General features: G+C 34.6%; 1 protein-coding gene across 1 annotated transcript in view; it reads left to right on the forward strand.

The window, feature by feature from the left end:
- The window catches only part of LOC149772460 (uncharacterized), a gene marked incomplete at its 3' end in the record, with an annotated part of 62677 nt that overhangs the window by 22168 nt on the left and 12877 nt on the right, over positions 1-27632 (forward strand). Inside the window, exons 6-13 of the mRNA XM_089947797.1 lie at positions 1909-2067; positions 5782-6882; positions 11617-11734; positions 12170-12321; positions 17841-18026; positions 21121-21271; positions 23695-23816; positions 25374-25754. Of these exons, the coding sequence (XP_089803923.1) occupies positions 1909-2067; positions 5782-6882; positions 11617-11734; positions 12170-12321; positions 17841-18026; positions 21121-21271; positions 23695-23816; positions 25374-25754 (2370 nt within the window). The remainder of the gene's footprint in view (positions 1-1908; positions 2068-5781; positions 6883-11616; positions 11735-12169; positions 12322-17840; positions 18027-21120; positions 21272-23694; positions 23817-25373; positions 25755-27632) is intronic.

Below are 27632 nucleotides of genomic sequence, written 5' to 3' on the forward strand. Positions count from 1 at the left end.
TTTTAATGTTTGTGAAAGCAAAATAATCCTTAAAGCTAAATTTTACAAGTAATTTCACCAGTTTAAGAAAGAATTTGAGCTTAACTGCACAAAAGTTGTGTTGGTAATAGTGAAAAACACATAATGACAGAGACCTTAAACATAGGAAAAAGGTGACGTTTGTAAATACTATACAACTACTATTGTTTTTTTTAGTTCTTCTTGTATTATTATTGTGGTTATTACTATCATTACAGAAAGAATGAATTATCCAGGATATAATATATGGTTACATCACTTTACGTTAAGAGAAAAATGTCATTGTTGCTCCATTGTAGGTCCATAGCGACGAGATTGCCATTTTGTAATTTGAGTTCAGATTAGCTATTTAGAATTGAGGATTTTAATGATGGATTTAGAATAAAAATGTATCTTTGTAAGGATAACAATATCATTATAATTACAGTAGTTTTACAATAGAAATTTATTTGTAAAAATAAAACCATAATTACCATCTTGAAACCCATGTGAGAATGCTTGCCTGCAGATTTCCATGGGTTGGTCTTTCTAACAAAGGGTTTTCTCAGGTTCTTCATCCACCATTTATTCTGGCCATTATGTATAGGCTGTTAAAGTGCTGAAAAAATGTCATTAAACCCCAAAACAGCAACAACAATAACATCTAGAAAAATCTTTCTACTGTGGAATGGTTCACTCCCATTTTAACACATTAGAAAAAATTCTCGACATTTTGTCTATTTGACATTCTTTGTGGCTCTACATAACAAAAGGGTTTAACTCTAAGGACACAATTCTCTAGCTTTCTTAACTGTTCCAAAAATTTAGATTTTATCTGGTTTATATTTCTTGGTAAAATATTGTGAATTTTGTCTAAGGTAAAAATAATGGATTGTATGCAAAACAACTTTATTGTTTTAATAATGTATACCTCAAAATATCCCCAGTTTTCATCAAAGATATAGCAAGACTTTTGTGGGAGAATCCAAGACAATGATTGTATTTTTGGGAAGAAGTTTGAGCTGTTTTAGTGAAACTGAGGTCATATAGGATTTTATTGCATCATGTTTGATGCTTGACCATTCAGGTTTGAGCATTTACATTTTCAGATGCAGTGGTGCACCTCATGCTCAGGATTGCATGTTTCCCTCAATATTTTGTCCTATGTCATCAGAAAAAAAATAGAAAAATTCTTTAACTCCTTTCCTTCTGTGGATGTCCATCCACGTTTATATTGGTGCTAGCAATCACCAGTGTCACTAAAGGTGATAGAAACTATAACATAGCAGTGAATAACTGTTTTGAACAATGTATCTGGCAATGAAAACATTTTGTGTTTGTTGTCCAAGTTGCAATGTGCCAACTTTGGTAGTAGCTTGTGTAAAATATTTTCAAGGTTAAAGTCATTCCTATGGCAAGAAAGATTTATTTTGAGGCTGAATTAATGGCAAAAGAGACAATATTTATGCATTTTCACAGTTTTTCATTTAATTATTTAATAATTTGAATAGAAAATGTAGGAAACATGATGGGTATTTATTATAATAAAAACTGATGAATCAGCACTAAAGTTAAGTGAGAGCAAGGTCTAGAATGGAAAATTCTTTGCTGCAGCTAATTTCAGATATTTGAATATGTTGATGTTTTTATGAGTTGCTTGAGCAATTGCAGTAATGTAAATGGCCATGGAAAATATGATCATAGTACAGTGCAGATGACAAAGTTAAGGTGGCAAGACAATAAGATGATCTCATTTATTGGCACTATTAATGCTTCATGCACTACAGTTTTCCTTCATCTCTTTATATTATTTGTCCCCCAGATTTGAACCATGGGTGACAAAGTGTCCCCTGCCCTTGGAATCCTAAATGTAACACTGCAGATGTGTTAGAATTATTCTTTCCTCCACAGAAACAAGTTCAGCACATGTATGCCCAAATCCTGTACAAGGACAGAATGTTATTGGACCTTAACAACAAGATTTTGGAGTTGGAACGGAGACTTATTGACCTGCAGGAATTTGTTGGTGAGAAAAATGAAGTCATCCGAGGCAGAGATAAAGTCATCCAGGTCAGGTTTGATTTATAACTAACTTAGAAAGGTCTTTTCTTAAGAAACAGACATTTAAAAAACAATATATTATGAGCCAATGCATAGTGTCTAAAGGGTGGTTGTAGTTTTTTGGGGTGGATAGGGTGTAATTCAGTACTTTGAATTAAGTGGTATACGTTTAGGACGTATTTAATTTGAACACATTTGCCTGCTAAAAGTACTTTCCTTGAAAGTATTAATGGGCTGTGTTTAATAAGAATAGCATTATATGCAGGGTTCCCGTGCTACTGGGAAATCGGGAAAAAGTTGGGAGAAATGATCATTTATTTTCCTGATCGTGAAAAGACCTTAAATTTTGCAAATATTGATGAAAGTCTGGAAAAACCTGGGAATTTTCTGCCACCACTTGATGCTTGAACCAATCATGTAACTGAGTTGTAACTAAACTGATCATGAGTTAAATTGATCAAATTCTAACCAGAATATTTGGATGTGTGCTTGCAAGAAATGTGTATGCTGAGTCAATCCGAACACTCAGTGGATTAGATTTGTCTAGTAGACTTTTATTATCAATGTCAGCTCGATACCTATGTCTTTCCTTATGTGGAAGGTATGAAAACCAGTCTAGCATCACAAGAGGCCAACATGTTGGTGGCACAGCGTAGCCACTTACCGGATGACCTAGCAAACTTTAATTGTTGTTAGATTGAGTGATACATGCATGAAATCGTTATGAAAATTACTTATTTTTTCATAAATTGTGAGTCTTAAAATAATTATGTCTTATGTCTTTAATCTGCTGAAATACAAGATAAAACTATGGCATTGATGAAATGTGACCTGGTACTTGATATTTGCAATGCAGATCTAACAACCCACATTTTAAAATGTTGTAGAGAAAATAATATTAAATGAAAGTCTTATAATAGTTGTAATAAAAATACAAAAACGAAAGAACACATTTTCCATATTTATATATTCCGATATTCCGAGAACAAATTCACATGACTACCATGTTGACATGTGCTTGCAGCTTGATAAATCAGACTGGCCAGATTGCTGGTTTTTACAAAAAGGAATCTGACTTTCATTTATTATAACTGAATTCTGTACACAACATTAAAAAGGAGTTTGTTGTTGATATCATGTGTCTATTAGACTTCTGATGTCTTCGTTTGTGAAGTCATGTGACTAGTAATGCACCTGGCAAGTACTGGGTCAGGTTTCATCTGTGCGGTAGTTTTGTCTAGTCTCTCAGTGGATTAAAGACCTAATGATTATAATACTTGCCATTTCTGAGAAAATAGATAATTTTCCTATTGATTTCATGCAGGTATTAGTCGATATAACATAAGTGGTGGTAAATTCCAAATTTTCAATATGCAATTGCAATGACCCCACACCCCAACCTAAATGTCCAGACATGGAAAATTGGGTGGGAATATTTGGAGGAAATCCGGATTAGAAAATGGACTGCTATTCGTTTTAAGTCAAATTTGTAGTCCAGATTGTTGAATCAGAGCTGAAATAAGAAATTGTCATACCTTGTATTATATATTTAAAAAACGATACGAGCCCCTGTATTAATACAGGTTTGGGGACTGGTTTAATGAATTACAAGAAGATAAGATGATTGTAAAGGAAATTCAGTTTTTGTTTATACAACAGTATATAATTTTGTCAAAATTTAAATCAACCCTTTCAAAAATATTTTTTAACTGATGGATTTTTAACCAGATTGTCTTAAGGAGATTAGGTTGTTTGAAAAATCTTGTTTGGGATTTTATTGGCACAGATAAATTCGTGGTTAAACTCTTTGTTACAAGACAAGATTCTAATTGTATGATATTTTTTTCTTTATGCTGTAATAGGAAATGTTTACTTTCTATGAAATGCATATACATATTGCTATAGAATTCTTTAGAATTAAAGGTTTAAAAGGAAACAAAACATAATTTATGTTCATTATGTTGTTCCCACTTAGCAACATAATGCAGATCAGCAAATAAAGTTAGAATTTTTATTCTGTACATTGAGATGACTTTACATGCCAATTTATAGGAATATAATCAAACTTGTTTCTTGTGATACATTTGGTGGTTTTGTATAGGATCATCCTTTTTGACTCTTTGGAGAGTCTTGAAAAAGAAACATCTTTAGATTTAGAAAATGCATGTTTTATAATCAAAAATGTTCTTTAATTTCATTCAGTAATTGTCATATGTGAACCTTGAAAAAAATTGATTTGATCCAGGGAAAACCCCTGGAAATGACCTGGAAATTTGTCTTTAGAAAAGCTTGGGAAACATGTAAATGGCATTAGGTTAACAGTGCTACTAAATGATATGTTTGTTTGTGGTATTAGTTAACAAAGTTTGCATTGGACATTGGCAGTGTTAGCAGTGCATACAGTTTATATTATATACTCACTGAAGAGCATGCTTGAGAGAGCTTTAATATGTTGTAAATTTACCTAGAACTTTGTTCTTGGTTAACATCCATTTTTTAAAACTTATTTGATAATGTTCACTTAATTCACTTTTAAATTACATTTTCAGAATACAATTAAAAAAAATAATATATAATTTTAATGAACAACAGATAAAGGTTTGAAGTTATTAAAAAATCTTAGTTTTGCTGACTTAGCTTGAGCATTTGTTCATCATTTTTAAATGACTCAGCAGAGAAAGGCTTTTTAATAGATTCTAAATACCATCTGTTCTAACACTGCATGATGCCGTAATGCAACTGTGTTGCATGGTTTTTACTTTTGGAAAATTCGCTATGATTTTCATTCACAGGCCCTATTCCATAAGATCATGTTTAGTCAGTGTTTTAATATTGCATCCATGAGTGGCATTTGTCTGTCTTTCTTAGTTCTGCACAGCATGAATATTTGCAATAAGAAAATCCCCAGTATTAATAAGAACAATAAACTTTTATATATAGTGATGCATCATTTTCTGACTTATTGTTTGTTCACTTCAATTGTGACATCATTTTATGTCTGTATGACTTTTTCTCAAGTATAATTTTGATTTATATAAACTTTATAAAATGTTATGTTTACCTGCATTGTATATTCTTGCTTAGTTATGTCCAACTGCAAACTGCACAGTCCCAGATCAGCACCTCATAATGTGCCAGCAGATCTGGGTCTATGCGGTTTGTTAGGAGTAATCAGTAGAACAAACAACAGGGATCACAGTTTTTGTTGTTTGTGGTTGGACTTGTCTTATAAGTGAGTATATATGGTATATGTATTGCTTGTATGTACAATGAATTAACGGCTCTTTGTTGGGTACCAGCTACCAACAACCATTTTAAAGACCCAATAAACACTGATTCTTCTGTAGCATCAAAATGTTGATTCCAAAAAACAAGGATTTAAGAACTGACAAAACAATTACCCTTTTTTATGTTTTGTTTGCAAAATGGTGAAAATTGGTCCCAGAAAAATAAATGAAATGAGAGTATATCAAACTTTTAAAAAAAGATCTTGAATTTCCTGTTTTTAGCTAAAATTGACTACTACTAGAGATAAGTTTTCACAATTCAAGTTCATAGCCAGCTTTTCAGATAGTAACAGTCATATGTATTCTTTTAAAGATGTGCAGTTGATTTTGAATTTTATATGGTTAAAATTGATAGATCCATAACAGATGTCATTCTTGGTTAGTGATGAGAACCAGAAAAGGAAAACAATCTTACCTTGATGTTTTCTTATCACAGATACTTCAGGCTGACATAAAAGAAAAGGGGCAGAACATAACTGACCAGGCCATGTTGATCTCAAGATTAACAGCTAAAGTTGAGAAAAATGATGAGAATATGTCAGTTTTGGAAGAACAAACCCAGAAGGCTGAGCATGACCTAAAAGTGGAGAGAGATCGTTTTGATCTTCGTCTGAGGGAATCTAACAAATATTTTGAGGAGACTCTCAAAGAAATGGAAGATGAAGTAATGAAGCTCCGAAAAACTGTCCAGGCCAAAGATGCAGACATTCTGATTCGTGAGAATGACCTGCGCGAATTGATATCACGACATGAGAAAGACACTCAGAAGATCATCTCAAAAGCAGAGGTGAACATCGAGAACTCAGTCATCCAGATGTTGGAACAAAAGCTGAAAAACACCAATGAGGTATTGGCTGGTAAGATCCAGGTAATTGAAGTCCTTCAGAAGGAGTGCACTTCCAAGGAAAGACAGCTTCTGGAAACCCAAGAAATCCAGAAAAGCTTCAAGGAAAAATTGCAGGTCATGTCAGAGCAGATGATGCTCTCACAGGCCAACTTTGTAGACCAAGAGACTCAGTGGATGGAGGAGAGGAAAAGGCTACAAGGAAAGATGAAGGACTTTGTTGAGAAACATGAGCAGGAGTTGACAGAGAAAGAACTTGAACTGCAGACAGTAAAATCCAACCTTTCTCACTATGAAGAAGCATACAGACAAGCTACATCTCAGTATAGTATGCTACAGGAGCGATATCACCAGATTATCAAACCTGGGGGAGCTATTTCAGTCAGTGCAGCAGTGAAGACATTAGATCCAACAGCTTCATCATCAGTAGAGATAACTGAGCTTAAGCAGGAGCTAGAGAAGCTGAAGTCTGAACTGAAGCAAAATGACAAGAGTGTAGAGGAATTTGCAAGTATGAAAAAGGTTAAGGAGGAATTAGAAAAGTCCCTGAAGGCTAAGGAGGAAGAATGTGAGGAATTGAAGAAGAGTGCTGGAGAGGGCGGTTCTAAGTCTGAAACCAAGATGCTGAAAATGAAGGCTCAGCTGACATCCAAAGTCAAAGCACTAGAAAAAGAACTGGAGGAATTGAGAAAGGTAGGAGGAAAGGAAAAATTCATTATTAATTTTCAAGGATTCAAAGTTTTGAAGACTTTTTCCTGTGAAGTTGAATGATTTACATATTTTTATGTCAGATGAAAGAAAATATGCAGAGATAGTTCAGATATTTCATATTTTTAGCTGTCCTCTATGAAGTAGAGGAAAACTGCTGTAATACCCCAGGCATTGGCATTTGTGTCGGAATCCACACACATAAAAGCATATACATAGGTGCAGCATCACTGTATCTTAACCAGTCTTCCTTTCTAGGTCATAGGCAGCAGTTTGGAGTGAGTTTCATAGATTCTAGTCATGGGGAGGGATCTAACATTGAATGTACAATCTTGATTATGTTTTTGCATTTAGGTCAGGCTTTTGCAGACAGTATACTTACTGATATACCTGAATTCACAAAAGTTGGTCAGGGGATGCATATTGATGAGTACTGCATACTCATCACAAAAGTTAGTCATCATTTTCCACACTTCAGTAACTTTGCTTAAATTCTGTGTTTTAATTTTTTTATTCTTCAAATTCTGTTGATGCTCAAAGCATCAAACCAGATGATTGAATGCATCTTTACTAGTGTCACACCCTTACAACAAAAGAAAGTTACTGTGACCAATCTTTCACACTTTAGGTTAGGTTCCTGTGCTATGAGACAGAAATATTTTCACATGAACAGCATGAAGAAACTATTGTGATGTACCACTTGAGAAAATCTTGGACTTTTTGAGGGATTCTTTTATATAACAGATTTGGACTTTAGGTGTTAGGGCTGTTCCATTAAAACATACTTGGGACCCAGGGAAGTGATTTTTAAAGTTAGATACTCACCTATATCGGTATGTATATCTGACTTAATTTATATATATTTAAAGTTTATTGTTTGTTTGTCAGCTTTACATTTTTTATATTCTATTACATGCTATTATAATATAATCTTATTTACGTGATTTGGAAGTTTTTTTTCCAGAAAATAGTTTGACCATGACAGTTTATTTGGTAAACACTTAAAACTGACCTAGTTCCTGACCTTAATTCAAAATAAGTAACAGCCACGTGAACAAGTTCTTTTTTTAATATTTTTATTGTGGGAATAATTAAGTTAAGATCGAGGCTGTGTTGGATATGTGACCCTTGACTTGTAAATATTTTTAGTGAAGTAAACAACTTTTTTCTTTTAGTAAAATGATTGGTTCTTATCAAGGACATACAGGGGCTACAAGATTTTTATATATTTAAGCATGGCCACGTGATCCTCTATCTTGCAATTAGGCATTTCCAAAATTGCGAAGTACTTAGAGTTAATAGTGATGCTTAGAGATCTCATAGTCTGGGCTTAAAAACGCATGATGTCGTGTCATTTCCTTCTGTTGTAGCCAGTTTTCAAGTTATATGTTAATTTTTCTTCAGATTATTTGGATTCTAAAAGATTAATTTGTTTCTTTGGAAATATTTTTGCGCTCATACAGAATTCTTGAACAAAGATTTCTTAAATTTTTTATTCGGATTTCAAACACCGGATTACTACTTGTGTTTCTACAAGGAAGTGTAGACCTCAACACAGTACAGATTACAGCATATGTCATTGCCTTCCATCTTAGATTCTTTGTCAGGACTCGAATTTGAATTCATTAGAATGCCTGAAATTGTATTCATGGATTATTCTTGGATTATTTTTGGATTTGATTCTTAAAACTGTAAGTTCTTATTTTTTTCATTTTTACAGTATATTTCCAGGGAAATAAATAATTTGTTTAATTTTTCGAAGCTTCTTGTTTTCACTCTTGTGATGCTGTTTATTCTAGCCTAATCACGTAACATAAGAATAGGTGCAATTTAGAAATTTCTTATCATTTTAGTATGAACTGTGGGAAATCAAAGTACCTTGGCATATATTTATTTAAAAAAACTGCCTTCCCTGGGTACCATGTATATTTAAATGGAACAGCCCTAAGAATTGTACATTTTTACTCTTATCTTTTATTTTACATAATATTTTTACAGAATTTTAACACTATTCCATTTTATATTTAATCTTTTTGTACTTGATGTTTACATTTATTTGGAAGAATCTGTCTTCCACATTTATTGTACATTTAAAAAAAAGATGAATACAATTTTTGAACATTATCTTAGGTTGGCACCATATAGCCATTAGTATGCTGGTGTGTGATAAAACTGCTAAATATGTATATTTATGCATTTAGATCATCAGCAAATACAATTTTCGCACACTATGCATACTGTTATACCTAGTTCTGAAACTTGGCATTGATATAATGTATCTCGATGAGTATTACACCCTCCTCACAAAAGTAGATCACTCTGACCCATGTTACATACTTTGTTGAGTTTGTTGCATTTTTCTGGAACATCAGACTGAACGTTTGTATGTAACTTTGTTAGTACCACACTTGTACATCAGCAGAAGATGGTTACTATAACATACGGCTGCTCCGGTGGCAGTGTGGTTAGAGCATGTGCCTCGGATGTGGGAGGTTGTGGGTTCGAACTCTGGCAGAGTCATACCAAAGACTTCTAAAAAATTGGTGCTAACAGCTGCCTTGCTAGGCACTCAGCATTAAGAGGCTAGTGTTAGGACAGGTTGTAATGGTGTCAGGATAATGTGACTGGGTGTGACATTATGCTACAAGTCTGCCCAGTGCTAGACTTCACTGTAAACTGCCACACTGTAGACATTGCAGCGATGTGACTGAATTTTTTTAAAGCTATGTTAAAAATCCAAATCACACACACACTGTAACATACATTTTACATTCTAGTATAATGTACATTGTGACCTACATTTCACATTGAAAAATTAGTTTTTGTGTTCAGCTCATGATGACATTTTTTGTGCATGTTATGTGATACATGAAACTTGGTGAGGTATTGCTTCTTGATCAGCACTAATCCCTCGTTTCAGTAGTAGGTTATTATTGCCCATATCTTGTGCCTAGCTGACCTGGGTTTAATTTTGTGTTTGATTATTTCTCAGGCACTGTTTATTCAAGTATTATTAATTTAATTTTGATAAACATTTATGTTTGCTCAACAAATTTACAAGAAAATATGCTCATTGTGACCTATATTTAAATCTTGTACAGCCTTTGATCATGTTTTTTTGCAAGCTATATGCATACCATCCCACCTAGAAATATAAAACTTGGTGAAGGGATCCATCTAAACACTACATCTGTATTGCAAAAAGGAGTCTCTGAAGTTCACTGCTTGATGATGATGTTATAAATGTTATGTTGGAATAAATGCAGATTTATATCTTGCTGTCTATTTTTTATTGTTGTTGTTGTAGGGTTTAACTCCATTTTTCAGCACACAATAGGCTATACATGGCGGCCAGTATTAATGGTGGAGGAAGAACCCGGGAAACCCCCGGAAAGAACCACCGACCTGCGAGAAGCTATTGGCAAGCTTTCTCACATATCCACATTGGCTGAATCCGAGACTCGAACCCACGCAGACAGAGGTGAGATGGCAATGATCCGTAACGGAGAGCACTTTGGACCACTCTGCCACTCGGGGCCCCTGTTTATTTTTTAAACATGAAATTAGATAATTGGAAGCATTACTGTTACTGTTGGTTTGAGTATTGACTACTGTGGGAGAGATGATTGATGCTTCCAAGTGAAATAAAAGAAAAGAATATATTGCATTGAGAGAGCTGGCAAGAAGTCATAAGGTTTGGAAAAGAAAATACTTTAGAGTAGGTACCAACATTTCGCTGTTGGGATCACTTTAGTCTGAATTTGTTCATGTTTACAATGACTAGTGGAAACTACAAAATGCTTCATGCAGTTGAGCAATGCAATCATTGATAATGCCATTGTTTTGTTAACATTTGAGTAGTTAAAAATATGTATTAATTTGTTTACTAAATGTCCATTAGTGTTATGTAAATGTTAGGTTAATTTGAACTTAATATATATGCTTCAGTTGAAGTTAGTCATGGCATGGATCCGTGGTTCACTAAAATCCATTTCAAAAGATTACACTAAAATAAATCCAGCAACATTTTTGTGTTTGTATATGTATCAAAATAATAACAGCAATAGTAAAAGTTTTAATGTTAAAAGATGTGAAAAGATTGCAATTTTAATAATTGTGTCACTTATCTATTTATAAAATGTATATTAGCTGATTATTGCTTGTTACAGACTTTTATAATCAGTACATTTAGACTGATGACTTCCAAATATATTTGTCAGCCATGCATATCACCATATCACTTTCTTTACTTCTAATAAACAAATACATGAGTACAATGAACATTTAATGTTAATAATAAAACAATTTGAGCACAGATATGCTTTTTGCCAGGATTTTATTAATTATAAACTGTTCAATCTGATCATGTCTTTTGATTATAGGTGATTTAGTCACACATCATTACACTAATTGATTTTATTGTATTATTTTATTGAGAAAAAATAAAGTTATCAACTGCAATACATTTCTTATAACTGGCTGTAATTCATATGACAAGGAACAGACTTGCAGCTGCTTTAGTTGAAATTGCTGATCAGGTTGTCCAACCATTATGCCTGTTTAATTGTATTTTTTCAGTTGTAGTTCATCATGCAAACGATACTAATGATTGTGTCCTATTCATTGTTATCAAATGTAGCTCAGTCTAAACATAATCCATAACTTAAGTCAGATACTCCTACTGGCTTTCATCATACATAGAAGTCTTAATTTCAACAGGGAAGTGACCTGGCTGGTGAGGTGACAATGCTGAAAAACAAGCTGGCAGAGTTGGAGGATGAGAAAGGAAATCTACAGCTGAAACTTGTGGACTTCGATGAAACAAAGGCATTGCAGGGTAATGCTAAATATAGGTTCTGACATACTTTTATTGGGATGATACTAATGTTTAGCTTTCAGATTAAATTTAAATAAATAATAATATTAAAGGTAATATGAGAGAGCAATCATTATGTCGTCAGTTATATTTTTTCCAGAATTTGTCAAGTGTTAACTTTTAGATAGTTTTTTGTTGTTGTTTTAAATGACAAATGTTCTAACAATACTCTACTCATATATCTTTTTATGAATATTAATGTGTTGGGACTTTAAACAGAAATATACCAACATTTTTAACATTTTTTGTGGAATTGCAAGAATTTGCTAAAAGTAAAATTTTACAAAATATTTTTGGCAATATTATGATATTCACATTTCATTTAAATGTATCATTTTTATTTAAAACTTAGCAAAGTAAAGATGTATAAAATTATATATTTTGTTTTTCTTTCAGAACAACTTGAGAAACAGATAGAGGGTCTTAAAGGGCAGATGATTAGGCAGGAGGAAGAAAATTCCAAATTGAAGGAAGAGCTTATTGCTATTAATGATGAGAGAGACAAGCTCAACCAGATCATCTCCGACCTGCAGGATACTGTTGACCAGGTAATACTTTCTACATGTTTTACTTGTGTATATATTGTTTGGGTACATGAATTTCTTTATAGAATACATTCCCCAATCATTCTAACATTAATAAATGAAATCTGTTACATCTTGAATCCAGACCCCCTTGTAGGTGCCAAATTTCTTCCTGTCTGTGATGATGGGAACAAACTCTTCCAGATTAACTCCACTTTACACTACTTAGTGGATAGCAGTATACTGGATGTTATCCAGTTGAAGTTTTCGCCATGATACTGGTAACATTGCACAGCATTCTCTTCTTTGGATGCTCTATCAGTCACCTTGGAGAGTTTTTGGGGCTGCTGCTTTCCGTCAGCTGTTCTTATACTAAAAATAATCCAGAAATTAAGGTCTAGACCTGCAAAGTGGATTTGGCAGTCCCTGTTAGATGGGATAAATCTTGGGCAAAAAGTTGGCTCTGTTCAGTAATAGATGTCTCTAGGAAAGTGCTGGCAACCTCCAACCTGCTCGAGCAACCCCCAATTGCAAACTTTCCATCCCTGTCAGGATTGGCTTTTCCTACATGCCTGACTTATGTCAGGAGAGCCTTGCACAGAAAGGAATTTAACCCATGGATCCTGGATAGAATCTTGCAAGTTAGAAGACCCTTCACTTTTAAGGTGTACAAGAGAAAGTGGCACATTTTAGGGACTAGCATAGTGGCAACAACATGGTCCCCTTGCAGACTATGATCTCACACATGCTAACGTTTTTTCTGGCTCTTTGATTTCTGGCACACTCACATATCATGATAGAGAGGACATAAACCAAGGAGAATAACCTGTCATACTTGATGGGCAATTTTGACCCAAATTGTCCTCAGTCACTCACCTTGTTCCCTGAATGAAATCTTTAGGAGTTCCAACTTGGCTCAACTAAGACAATTACATTGATCTGGGTAGAACCTTGCTGAAGCTTAAATGAAACGTCTTCATAGCCCAAGCTTCAGCATGCAAGTGTGAGCAAATTGCATGCCCTTTTGATGGACCAAACTATCCACATTTCATATCAGATGTGTTTTTTGACATGATTGAGCTTCATAGCCAAGAATCTCTGGGCAGTTAGAAAATAGTAATTGCTTGCTTTCCTCTGTGAATGCATTGAAAGGAAGTGATGCAAGCCCCTGTCCCTGTTCTTAGACACTACTTGAAATGCTGAGGAAACAGTTGTGAAGCCTGATAATACCTCATTCTTTTGTTAAAGAAAGGCAAATATGACATTACCCTGCAAACAAAGGACATTGGCTTAAGTACGTGATATGCTCAGTGTACTCTAAAATCTCACAAGATTAGATACACCTCATGAAAATATCAGCTCATGAAATTCTCTAAATCTCTGCATATCTTGTGCTTGAATGCACTGTTTCAATCTGATACATCATTGAAGCTGTTGGCTAGTGTCATACATGCCAACCATTACGCATTTGGCATGATCATTTTATTTATTTTCACCAAATAAAGTTTTATACCAGACTTTATATGGATTTTGTTTTTTGGAACATTAAAAACAGAATAAATATATAGCAGTAAAAAGTTTTTTTTCTTCTTCATTTTTATTATCATTCTGTAATTCCACTCAAATAAATTTGAGAATATTCTTAAAAGGTGACTGCTGCATAATAATAGCAAAAGAGTACTTTCCTTATTTGCTATTTATGTGAACTTTACCTAACAAATTCATTTTTTTAATAAGCTAGTTAGTGAAATAGTCTTTACTTTTAAAGAAAATGGCAGCAGGTGTTAAGTGAAATGCTTAACAGTGTGAGTTGTGGATGCTATGTGACAGAAAATGTTAGCAGATGGATCTTTTCAAACTTCAAAACATGTCAGATCCCACCAAAAAGGACAAATCAACACTGCTTTACAAACTTCAAAAGAATAATATGAGAGGGATGTCATACCTGACAACGATCATTGCAGAATTTCAATCCATGATCATTCAGCAAAAGCTACGCATATAGACAAGTTGAAATGAATGCTGAATACGAATAATTTTTCAGTATATTTCGTGTTTATATTCTGGTTCTAATCCATATGACTATTGCCCTTTGCGACGAGAATTTTGACCAGCTGCAGAACCAGGTTAGTAGTAAAAATGTATCTTTTTCATATTGTTGTAATTCTGGCATGTAATGTATTATTACACTTTTGATACCCAAATTATTTTTTTGCCACCTTTAATAGTAATAATTACACTTGTACCTCTTGGGGGTTTTGTGGTTGGCATGTATGACTAGCATGCACAATCAGCCTTCTTATGTTTCCATCTCCAAGATCTAGCATCACGGAGATGTTAATTGCATCTGGTGGATCTAGTGGCTGTGGTCCAGACAACCATCTGAGTCATTTAACAACTCTGCCTCCTTTGGTTAATTGCTATCACTGGATTCACCTGCAGTTTTTCTTGGTAAGAAAACATTCATTTTTACCTTGTTGTTGTTGTTGTAGGGTTTAACACCATTTTTCAGCACAAGATTGGCTATACATGGCGGCCAGTATAACTGGTGGAGGAAGAACCCTGGAAAACCCGGGGAAGAACCACTGACCCACGAGAAGCTACTGGCAGGCTTTCCCACGTACCCACGCTAACCGAGCCTTGGACTCGAACCCATGCAGACAGAGGTGGTCATTTTTACCTGTTATTGCTTGTTTTCTTACATTAATGTGATTGGGGAACATATTTGATTAGGAAGCACTTGTTTTTAGTAAATTATGTTTTGAAGAGATTACTTAATCTGATCACATTACTATAAAGCCCTTCCATGCTTCCCTGCAATGTGAGCATTCATGTTGATGTTTCATTCAAGCTTTAACTCTGTAACATTTGGTATCCAGTTGCCACCTATATACATATGTGTGTGTGTGTATATATATATATATATATATATATATATATATATATATATATATATATACACACACACACACACACACACACACACACACACACAAAAACCCTTTTGTCCTTTTAAGTGGACTGGATTCAGGAGGTAGCAGATCTTATTTTCTTGCATCAATATAATTGGGTAAGTATTCTCAGAGAACTGTAATTTACTAAGTTTGTTTTTCAGGATATACATTGAATTCTTGATTGACAGGTGTGGGTGATGTATTAAAATAACTAACATAAATACTTGTTAGAATTACTTTGGATTTTTTTTTTTGGTGGGGGGGTCATCCCTCACCTGGAGAAGGAGGCAGTTTACAGGATTTACTCTGTCTGCCTCACCATGGATTTCTTTCCATATGTTGTTGTCCCCATTGACTAAGCTACATCTTCTATAATACACTAGTCTACCTCACCCATTGACATCAGGCTTGCATAGTAAGTGTATCTTAAGCTGAATATTAGTTGTGGACTAAAACCAGATTGCTGTGTCTGGCTTTCTTGGATCTATTTTAAAAGATGTTCTGGCCTAATTTTAATGACTGTTAACCTATTCCCATCAAACTTAAAAGTAATATTTTCATCAGTACTTAAATTCATGCCTTGGGGATGGGTCCCAATTATTTCCACTGAACTACTATTCATAACTTGGTAATATGATCCCATTTGTTTCCACAGAAATACTGTTCATGGCATGTGGATGTGTCCATGTATTTTACACAGAATGTTCATGGCATGTGGATGGGTCCATATATTTTACGCAGAATGTTCATGGCATGTGGAGGGGCCCCGAGTGGCTGAGTGGTCCAAAGCGCTCTCCATTACGGATCACTGCCATCTCACCTCTGTCTACGTAGGTTCGAGTCTCAGTTTCGGCCAGTGTGGGTATGTGAGAAAGCTTGCCAGTAGCTTCTCAGGGGTTGGTGGTTCTTTCCGGCGATTTCCCGGGTTCTTCCTCCACCATTAATACTGGCCGCCATGTATAGCCTATCGTGTGCTGAAAAATGGCGTTAAACCCTACAACAACAACATCATGGCATGTGGATGGGTCCCTATTGTTTTCACAAAATAACTGTTCATGGCTTAGGGATGGGTGCCTGTTGTTTCCACAGAATTACTATTCATGGGGTCTTTAAATTTCTGGTTTGTAGCAACCTTAAAATTCACACACACTGTCACCCAATGCAATATAAAGAATTCTTAATAATTGATGCAATCTGATTGCCTTAGCTTGTTATCCAGACTGGCTGCCTTGGTGTACCCTTGGGAAAGGCACTTAACTACAATATCTTCTGCATGATATAGATAATGTAAAGAAAGTGGCATTAAACTTACAAACCTGCCTGTCAATAAATTAACTTGCCTTCCCAGAAATGAATATTGATCTAGAAATGTGATGTAAGATTATTTCTATCAGTTGTAGTAATTTAATTTTAGATTACTTATATCATGTGTTTTTTTCCATGCTTCATAATTTGCATATCTATTGGAAATTTCATAAAGAAAAATATGGAGTGGTTTTAGAAAGGAACCATCCATCAACCTTGAATTTGTTATAGAAAATAAATCTGCCTGGCCCTCTTCTTTTACATGCATACAGTAAAAATTGATAAATACTTAATTGTTTAGATTACATACTTTAAGTAAGTTGTTGGGACTTGTCCATTTAATGCAGATTTAAACAGTATTGCACCTCATTCATGGGAATATGATTTTCCTGCAGTTTTAAATTCTGCATTTAATCTTGACCCATTGCACCCATTGGGCATACAAAATCCACCCTATTTTTTTTTTTTGATGTGTGTCTATAAGGTGAATACCTATAATTAAGAACTTGTACATATCATCTTCCACATCTGTGCTGGTACAGACATCTGCAAAACTCACAATAGGTGTGTAATTTAGTAATTAAGGTTAATAGAGTATTCACCTTCGCTTTACCTCAGGCTTGCATCTATCAAAAAACTGAAAGCTCTGCTTGGTTGTTTCACTTTCAAAGACTTCAAAAGTAATTCATAAAACCATGAGCTTATAACATTTTTTAAATTTTTTTATATATTTTATACTTCAATATTCATTACACTTTTAGAATCGGGTATTAACTACTCTGGCAAAATTTGTTTTCCCTCTTTTAATAATTGCCAAAATTAGTGCAGTTTGAACTAGTTTAGGCAGATGTTTTGAATACGTAGAAGCATCCATTTTGATCAGCTTTGTGCTTAGATCATGTATGATTTGCAGCATGTAAAGAATTTCAGGTCATTGCATGAAAGTAGCAAGAGGTATGCCAGTGTTTTATCCATTGAGCATATTGCAAATGCAAGTAACCTTACTGTACACCTGTAACTGTTTAAGAAGTGCACAACATTTGTAGATGCAACAATGTTTGACCACTACTAGTATAAAGGTATACTCCTGCTTCATTGCAGTGAAATTCCTGTTGTCATAGTCTTCATTTATTCACAATGTTAAATCAGGACTATAAGGAAATACTATATTGTATATAACCATTATATAAACTGCCTTTCCCAGTCCTGTGGTTGGTTGTGTCTTGTCAGCTTTGATGACAAAATGTCATATGTTTTATAAACAAATTTGCTTCTTTCTTTCAGAACCAAGTTGAACATGATCAAGGTCAGCAAAATCTACTTAGCAGCCTTCAGATAGAGGTTGGAGGTCTTAGTTCAAAGGTCAGTGAGTTGGAAGGGGAGAGAGATATTGAGAAGACGACCAGGATTAATACTGAGATGAAACTAGTTGATTTAGAAGAGCGCCACAAAACAGCTCTTTTAGAATTGGTGAGTAATTATTTTGTTGTCTGTTTTGTCTCATAATCTTTCATTAATAATCTTAATTTTTACATCTGCTTATGGTGTCACTCTTTTACAGGGGTGCAGATAATATCCTGTGGAAAAGTTTATTACATGAAGACTGGTATAGTAATCTTGTTCACATATTTATAATCCAATCATATATGTGTAGAAGCACTCAAGACGTTATTTTTATTTTTAAAAAAATTCTACCTGTTTTATTAAATATACAGCCATGACAGATATTAAATAGAAGACAGAAGTTTACATTAAGTAAATTACACCTGAAGGTATATGGATTTTTATATTCAATAAGTTGTATATTCACAGAAGATGTGTACGTTTGGTGATGGAAATGATATGGACTTTTTTAATGTAAAGAAGCAACTTCAGTTTATGTCAGTCACACTTCCTAACCCTATTGTGGTACTCATTTTGTTTGAATTATTGAGTTATTGTTAAGTATTGAAACTTAAGCATGTGTGTATAGAAGAAAAAAGAAAACGGAAAAGAATGAAAAATAAAATGAAGATGGCTGAAGAATTGAAATTATCTTGTTCATGAATTTATATAATGTGGCAGCAAGTAATAATTGATGAAATACAAATACAAACTTTAAATCTCGAAGGCAAAGTTTTAGTTGTCAGTTGTAGATCAGAGCTAAAGGTCATTGCTCTATTACATATCTAAAAAGCAGTCACATGGAGTATTTGGAGTTTTGGATCAAAGGTTAAAAGGTGAAGGCAATAATATAAATTGCTCTAGCATTTGGTGAGAATTATTATTAGTGTTGAGATCATTTCAGGCATTGCTGAAAGAAAATATGGGTTATCTTTCAAATTCGGAGAGGTGGGATAATTTGAATAGATATATTACTTCATTGATGCATTCTGCAGGCAATCTATGTGGCATGAATATATTCTCATTATTAGAATGCCCTACAATCAGCAGATGCATTTTGCAGGGGTTGGTTTTAACATTGCTTTCATTATGTTATTGACTATATCATGTGCAGGAAATGGGAGAGCTAGGTGCCTTTTCCAAGGACACAAGGCATCGGATAATGGCTGGCCTAGTCAAGTTCATGACCTTAGTGTGTTTATGAGAAAGGCATTTATATAGAAGGCCTGAGTGGATCTCATTGATCCTTTTTTATATTCTTTGTCATGAAATATAACCAAGCTTTGGTTATTTTTCTTGTTTTGGGTGTAAAACCATTTCAGAGAGCGAGATAGACAATACATGGCAGCCAGTATAACTAAAGAAAGAACCCAGGAAAAATTAGTGAGAACCATGATCCATTGTAAGCTGCTGGCAGACTTTCTCACATATGTAGACTTAAACCCAGAGGATGACAGTGATTGGTAATTTAGACCACTTGGCCATTCAGGGCTCCCTTGGTTATTCACTCAAATTGTATAAAACTTGAGATGAAACTGACTCTTTGATTACAGTCAAACCCGGTTATCTCGATTACGTCGGGGGTGTAAAAAAATCGTCGACATAACCGGGTCCCGAGATATCCGGGTTCATAAAAACCGGTAATTTTAAAAATGTCCTTGAGCATTACTCCTGTCTCTTGCTGGTGTTTACTGGAATCCCCTCCCACTGCATGTTACAATAAAATAAACAAAACGCTTAATTGATAATAAAATGAAATGAACTAACCTGGTGTTGTTATCATTTATTCCTTTTTTATCATCATAAGTAATTTATTAAAGAAAAAATATATCTATGAACTCCATATATCACATGTAGCGTATGCATCCATTACTGTAGTGTGCATCACTTATGTCAGATAACACACGACGCATTTTTATAATTGATGTGAATATTGAAAAACAAATCATGTTTGGTTGTACTCAGGTTTGAATATGTTATCAGATTGAAAAATGGATCAAAGAAAATCACAAACGAGAGAGTGAGAGAGAAACATCCACCGATTGCTTTCAGGCACCCGCCATTCACGCATAACGCGGTGTTAGGTGCAAAATAACCAAGATTGTATTATATCCAGGTTAATATATGACAGTATCTCGCAGATAAAGATCAATAAATGTTTTTGAAAATACATGTACATGTACATGTACATTGACTGTGAGTGCAAATGAGGAAAAGCGATCCTATAAACCAACTCTGCTAGACGCCATCATGTATGCCCGTGCAGCTTGGAACAGTGTATCGCCGAAAACCATTCAAAACTGCTGGTTCCATTGTATTTTTCCGGAAATTTCTGATGAAGAATTTCACCAGCAGTGTTTAATTGCACAAGAAATTAAAGAGCCTCAATCAGAAATAGGTCTTGAAGCGATGGCTGATGAGATTGCGGACTCCATAGGCATTGCTCGGGATGAATTTTCTAATTATGTTCACGTGGATGATGATGCCAATGCCTATGGTGAACTTACTGATGAGGAAATAATCCAATCGGTGACAACGAAGCAGATACAATCATGCAAGCAAGATGATGATGATGATGATGATGATGAGCCTATCACTATCCCAAGCTACAGTGAAATGGCTGAATGCATTAAAAAAATGAAATTGTTTGTGGCAAGTGTCGACGGTGCCGAGCATATGTATGAAAACGTAAGTGCTTTTGAATCGTTCGTTACAGATCAGCACCGGAGTAAACAAAAGCAGACTGATATTACTTCATATTTTCTACAAATCGATCGCTTTTGCTGACTATTTCTTGTACAATTTCTGTGAGATTGACGTTAAAAAGTTGCATTTCGTCGAATTAAGCGGGTCCACATGTTACTTCGGACCGAAACTTATGCCCGACATAACCGGGTTATCGACTTAACAGAGGTCGAGATAAGCGGGTAAAAAATAGCATAACAAAGAAGAATTTTTTCGGGACCGGACCAAAACGCTCGACATAAGCGGGTTGTCGAGATAACCGAGGTCGAGATAAGTGGGTTTGACTGTAATAAATTTTATTTTGTTGACCTTGGTTGATTTGTTCTTGCTCATATTATGTTATTTAAGAAGCATTAGATATACATACATTTTATTTTAAAGATAAAATTGTGTTCAGGTTAACAGAATAGTAACATTTTGCAATCAATATTTCTAGTCTGAGTTGCATGAGAAGCTGGTTGCTGCAGAATCCGTGAGTGTACATCTTCAGAAAGAGTTAGAACAAGAGAAACATTTGACAGCAGAGCTGAAGAGTGAGAAGGTGTCATTAGAAATTGGAGCTGTAGAGGATGAGGAGCAGAAAGATGGTATGCCGTCATGGCACTTACTCACAGTGGCATGTGTTTTGATCGGTTTATCTTTGCTTTTTTGACTAAATTTAAGCACTAAAGAACAAACTGTGATCGTTTAGTTTTTTTATAGCTTCATGTTAAGTTGAATTGTATAATATAAAGTGAATTTTGTACAAGTAATCTCAACATATTTTAGTCATTACTCATTGAAGCTTTTTGCCATTTTATCCATTTTACGAGTTACTGATATTTATAGAGAGGATGTTACATAAATGCCCATTTCAGATTAATTGAATAAATTACTTTTTATCATTTGTCAACATTGGAGAGAACATGATTAAAATTATTTAATTGTTTCATAAATTTTATTTGGAATGAACACAACTGAAAGAAACTGGAGAATATTGTTCTGAAATGACTTTGAAGTACATTCAGATAACTTGTTCATTGTCTGTACTCCATCCCCTTACATCACAACATGGCATAATTTGTGATTTTTTGGTGTGTTATTAAACATGTTATATACAGAACAATTTTGATATGGGATATATCAACCCTAATAACACAGTAGTCACATGATAGTTACATTTAACTAGTTTTAAACACACTTTCCAAGGGTGGAAAAAAATGTTTAATCAATAATTTTACAAAATTGTCTTTATTAATCCCACATAAGAAGGTTGAATACTTCATACAGTACTTGAATTAATAATGAAAATGATGAATGTGATTTGGGTAATTTTATTAGATAATGTTTCTTGTACAGCAAATGAGACTCTTTTATAGTTGATCTTTTGACATTTTTAACAGAAACTGTCAGCATAAACAGGTTAGATAAGTCTCTCTTAATGAAGAAGTGCAAGAGCAGTGTATGCAGTTTTGTCTTGCCCATAGGACTGAATTTTCACAAATTGTTTCCCAGGCTGGGTAAACCAACCTTACCAAGGAGTACACTGCTTCGTGTGCTACCAGTGATATTAATCACTTGGTAGCATTGAGACACATATTGTAAAATCCAAATGTAAACTGAAGATTAATTTTTCTGTGCTGTTTTCCCAAAATAATGAATGTGGTTAAGAAAATGATCTCTCCCATGTGTGGACAGGATTGGGAAATTTAACCCACTGATATCTGCATTTATATCACAAACTTGGGATGCCTTTTTCATGACACAACTGTTATCCCTTGGGTTAGATGACACTGATTTTTCCACACACTCATGGATGCACAGATGCACATGTAATCCATTCTGTCAAAATTACAAATACTTTATAGCCCAGCTGGTGTTAGACTAGAAGAATGAGTGAGATGGTCTTTTGTCCATCAAGTGAAACAAATTTATATTAATCATTACTCTTAAACTTTTTGGAGGATTGCCATGAAACCTTACATACAGATATATTCCCAGGTCTGGTTGGTCCTAGGTGAAAATGGTATGGCTGAGACATTGCAGAAACTTGAACATTTGTTTTTTCTACTGAATGCATAGCCATGTTAAGATGGGGTTTTCACTGAAAGACTTACTGAACCTAAATAAAAATGGTGATGATCTAACATCTGATATGGCCACCATCAGTGGTATGTCACAAATGAAAATGTTGCTGATCTGACATCCAATATGGCCACCACAATGGCCATCTTAAGATCTTGTTATTGCTAGGCCTGCTGAATAGAAATCCGTACAGCACAGGGTTTTTACATTAAGACTTTTTATGTCCTGAGGTTGCTTTTAACTAAAATCTGACAATATGCTATCCAGTATGGCCATCACAGCAGCCATCTTGAGTCTCATATTTTCTCCTCATGAATGGAAAAGTCATACCTGCATTGGATTTTGACTGGAAGACTTGTGATGTCTAGTTGGTACTAGATGAAAATGGTTCAAATCTGACATCCATTATGACCACCATGGCTGCTAACTTTAAAATCTTGTTATTGCTACTCCTCCTAAACGTAAAGTCATATTGACCAAAAGTCTGATTGTGATATCTAGTTGGCCCTGAATGAGGATGGTGCTGATCTGACCCAAAATATGAACATATTGAAAATCTTGTCATTAATTATCTGGAATGAAAGGTCACATCAAAATGGATTTTCACCAAAAGTCTGCTAATGGTGTCTTGTTTGCCAATCTTACATCCAGTATGACTGTCACAATGCCTAATTTTGACAATCTTATTGCTCAGGAATATCAGAGATGGCTTCAGCAATCAGCTGCTAAAAAGAATAATAGATCTTATCTTTACGTCCTGGAAATTATTTTCATGCATTAGATCACCAGTTCCATTAAGGGACCCTTGTTTAGGGATGGAATTATACAAACTGCTGTGTCTTAAGATGGCAAGCAAATTTGAGTAGTTGCAGAAAATGTTTTAAATTATTAGATCACTTCCTTTTATTAATGCATTTCTGATCTATTAATGTACTTTAATTTTTAGTTTTTAAGAAAGAGAGAACAGAGTTGGTTGCCGAAATACAGAGGTTGAAGGAAAAAATAGACAAAGACATGCAGCAGCCTATTCTTGCCTTTGAGAAAGAGAATGAAGAATTGCACATGAAGGTATAATAATATATAGGAAAATTTTGATAGCAGGTCCACAAGGGGTCCAATATAGGAAAATTTTGATAGCAGGTACACAAGGGGTCCAATATAGGAAAATTTTGATAGCAGGTACACAAGGGGTCCAATATAGGAAAATTTTGATAGCAGGTACACAAGGGGTCCAATATAGGAAAATTGTGATAGCAGGTACACAAGGGGTCCAACTAAGCTGATTCAGATTAAGATTTTAGGAAGAGCTGTACAATGAGTCAGATGTTATGATCATACAAGTTAATTGTGTTGAATAGTTTTCACTTTTGTAAAATCAATACTTACAGTGTAGCTCAAAAACGCATGATCATAACATTATTATGTCTTCACTTACTGTACTTACTTATAAGATGAGTGGAACTGCAAACTGCACAGACCCAGATGTGCCATCACATGATTCACCAGCAGATCTTTGTCTGCACAGTTTGTGAGGAGTAATCAGTAGAACAAACAAGAATGATCTGCAGGTGCAGTATGCTACGACAGATCTGGATCTTTTTTGTTTAGTTAGTCTTTACTTGTAATCGAATATATACTGTATTACCTAAGTGTATTGTAGCACTTTGAACTCTAGTAGAGATTGGACATGCAGTGATGTGGCTGTGACTTCTGTCTCTTGTTGAGTAATGAAAACAATTTATGTATTAGGTCTAGAATTTAACTTAACATTCTTTGTAACCAGAAGGACTTCTAGATCTCAGAATTTACTAAGTCCTGTTTAATCTTCACAAGTCCTTCCCACAGATGCTGACAAGTGACAATTCAAACTCTAGTAGGCATTGGATTGCTGAAATCATGAAAACTACTAGCCTGACAGGAAATTTGCTAGCTTTGGGGTAACAGATAACTGCTAATTTCATGTCCTGCTTATGCAGTGTTAATAATTGCAATAACAGTCCTGTGAAAGAAATTGATAATGTCAACAAAACATATACCAGACCTTGGTAAATCTGTAGCTGTTTGTAACCCGCCATAAAATGGGTATGCATGCTTTATGTTGCAGAAAACTCAAATGATCTCAATAATTGTGTGTGCAGAAAAATATTTTACCAATAAGCTCCTTTTTTGTGTATTGGATAAAAGGAGTCAGCAATCATTAACTTGTTCAGATTTGATAAAAGTTTTAATGCTCATTGTCTTCCAAAGATATTGCATAGAGCATTATGTTTAATATAGAGAGAATCTTTATTTGCACCTGCACAACTTGCGTGCATAACTCTATTGGTGCACTTAAATTAGGTTTGATATGTGTCCCAAGAAGAATGTAATTAGAAGATATTCTTTTTCAGATTCAGTTGTGAGTGGAAGAAAACATAAGGGGCAAAGAGGATGCTTCCTCAAGGTCCCTTCATTTAACATACCATGTCAGTCACCAGATAGACTTGTACATAGTTTATTCATTGTTGGAGTTATTGCCCTTTCACAGGGACATTAATTCAGTGAGTTTACTTGTATAGAATTAGTTCTGTCCTATAACTGATTTATGTACTTAAGTTTGACTTCTAGTTACCAATTCATTTTCAGATAAAGGACCTGCAAGTTCAGCTTGAGATGGAAAGTCAGCTTGGCAAGGATCAGCTGAACAAAATCAATCAGCTTACAAAAGAACTTGAAACTCTGTATCAAGTAAAAGTCAACCTCGATGCCCAGATCAACAACTTTCAGCTACAGACAGCAACTCTGGAGGAGAAACTTTTATCATTAGAGTCAGAGAAAAGAGAGATGGTCACTACTCAAGAGCTGTTACAAAAGGAGAAAAATGACTTGAGTGCCACTATTTATGATTTGCAACAAGAGAAAAAGTATTTGAGTGAAAGACTGTTTGATCTCCAACAAGAGAAAGATTATCTTACCAAAAGTCTCTCTGAACATCAGCAGGAACTCAATCAACTCAAGAAAATAAAGGTGGGGGTGGAAAACATATAAGTTGTTAAATGGCTTTCAATCTTTGCTTTAGTTTCAAAACAGGTCTGTTTGCAGTATATGCTTTTTTACAGGTAGTTTGTAGAAAGCATTTAAAAATGTGATGACTGAACATGCATTTGTTTGCATTTTCGTGCACCTTGACAATCCAGTTTAACATTTTTACACCATAAATGATCACTTTTGCGTCTGTCTCAGGTAAGCTTACTAACACTTACACCAGCTATTTGTTGAGCTGATCATTGATTTGTAGTGCCTCTTCATATTAAATGGTGGGGCATTTGGTATTGCCAGATCTGCCTGCACTAGGACAATATATTTACCATATATACTTGCTTATGAGATAAGTCCAACTGCAAGCTGCAGAGACCCAGATTTGCTGCTGCCAGATCAGGGTCTGTGTAGTTAGGAGTAATCAGTGAAACAAATAGCATAGACCCAAATCTGCATGTGCATTATGCTATGGAAGATCAGGATCATTGTTTGCAGTTTGACTCAACATATAAGTGAGTATATATGGTATTTTTGTCATATATGTCGCCGATTTCATTCTGCTTGATAAGGTTGATATTGATGGATTGAAAGAATTTTCTGTGGAATTGAATATCATGAAGACCTAAGTCGGATTCGATATCTTGTCTTTTTTCAGTTAAAACTGAGTTAGAGCCCCACTAGGACTTAGAATTGCGGTTGCATCACAAATTTTTTTCTTGATGCCATTTATATTGCTTATAGGTCAAGTCAATCTGCAAACAAAGATCCTGATCTGCCTCAGCATAATGAGCCAGCATATCAAGTTCTATCTTGTTTGTTCTACTACTTTTTCCTAACAAACTGCACAGACCCAGATCTGCCATTGCATTATGAAACGGCAGATCTGGTTATGTGTAGTTTGCAGTTGGACTCATAAGTGAATAAATATGGTATCTGTGACAGACTTAATGGATTTTAATCAGTTTTGATATTAGGCATAATATCATGAAAATCCAAGTTGTTTTGTACAAGTTTTTCTGAGTTGTGGTGCCTATATGACTAGTGTTTTCTTTGCATCTTGAGCTGATTAATTTGATAAGCTGTATATCGCATTAATGTCACAATCATAAAATAACTAAAAATGTTAGTTCATATTTGCAAGGTCCACATATCTGGCAACATTGTAGGATCAAAGTATCTTTTATTGTTTTTCTTTTTATTTGTACCTTTGTTAAAAAATGTCACTAAACATTGGCAAAACATACAAAAATGAATTATAAATATGTTTATTAATGTATTCTGCTGAATAGACTCCCCTGGCATGTGACAGTAATGATGAGGGTGTCTCTAAAAATTCCCCCATACATTTATTTTGTTCCATTGGAGTACACTTGAAGGTGCATGTGCTTTACAGTTTTCAGTTTTTGATATGGTCCACTTAAGACAAAAAAAACCCACCATATGCACTATTAGGGGAGGTAAGTTGTTAATCTATCTATAGTATACAGTAAGTATACTAATACAGAAATTCTTACATGGAACAATTATTAACCAAGCCAACAAAAATGTAAGGTAATTTATAAAAATACTTTTAAGTAATTATAACTGCCATCTCATGATAGACTACAGTTCTTTGAATTTACGAGTATGTGCAAAATCCAATTGTAGGTTCTAAAGAAAGTGTTCTGAAGAATTATTTGCATTTGACCCAGCTAATATTGGAACAAATTACAGTGTTGGTAACAGAGACTGCATTAGAAAACTGAAAATTATTGTTGGATGATGCATTTGTTCTTACATCTTCATTTCTTTTTCAGCATCGTTCTTACTTTATTACCAGCTATATCCTAAACTGACACATTGCTGTGAATGACAATCAGCCTGTAC

This window comes from Sinohyriopsis cumingii, unplaced genomic scaffold (assembly GCF_028554795.1).
Source record: "Sinohyriopsis cumingii isolate HCF-2022 unplaced genomic scaffold, ASM2855479v2 utg001473l, whole genome shotgun sequence".
NCBI classification, from domain to species: Eukaryota; Metazoa; Mollusca; class Bivalvia; order Unionida; family Unionidae; genus Sinohyriopsis; species Sinohyriopsis cumingii.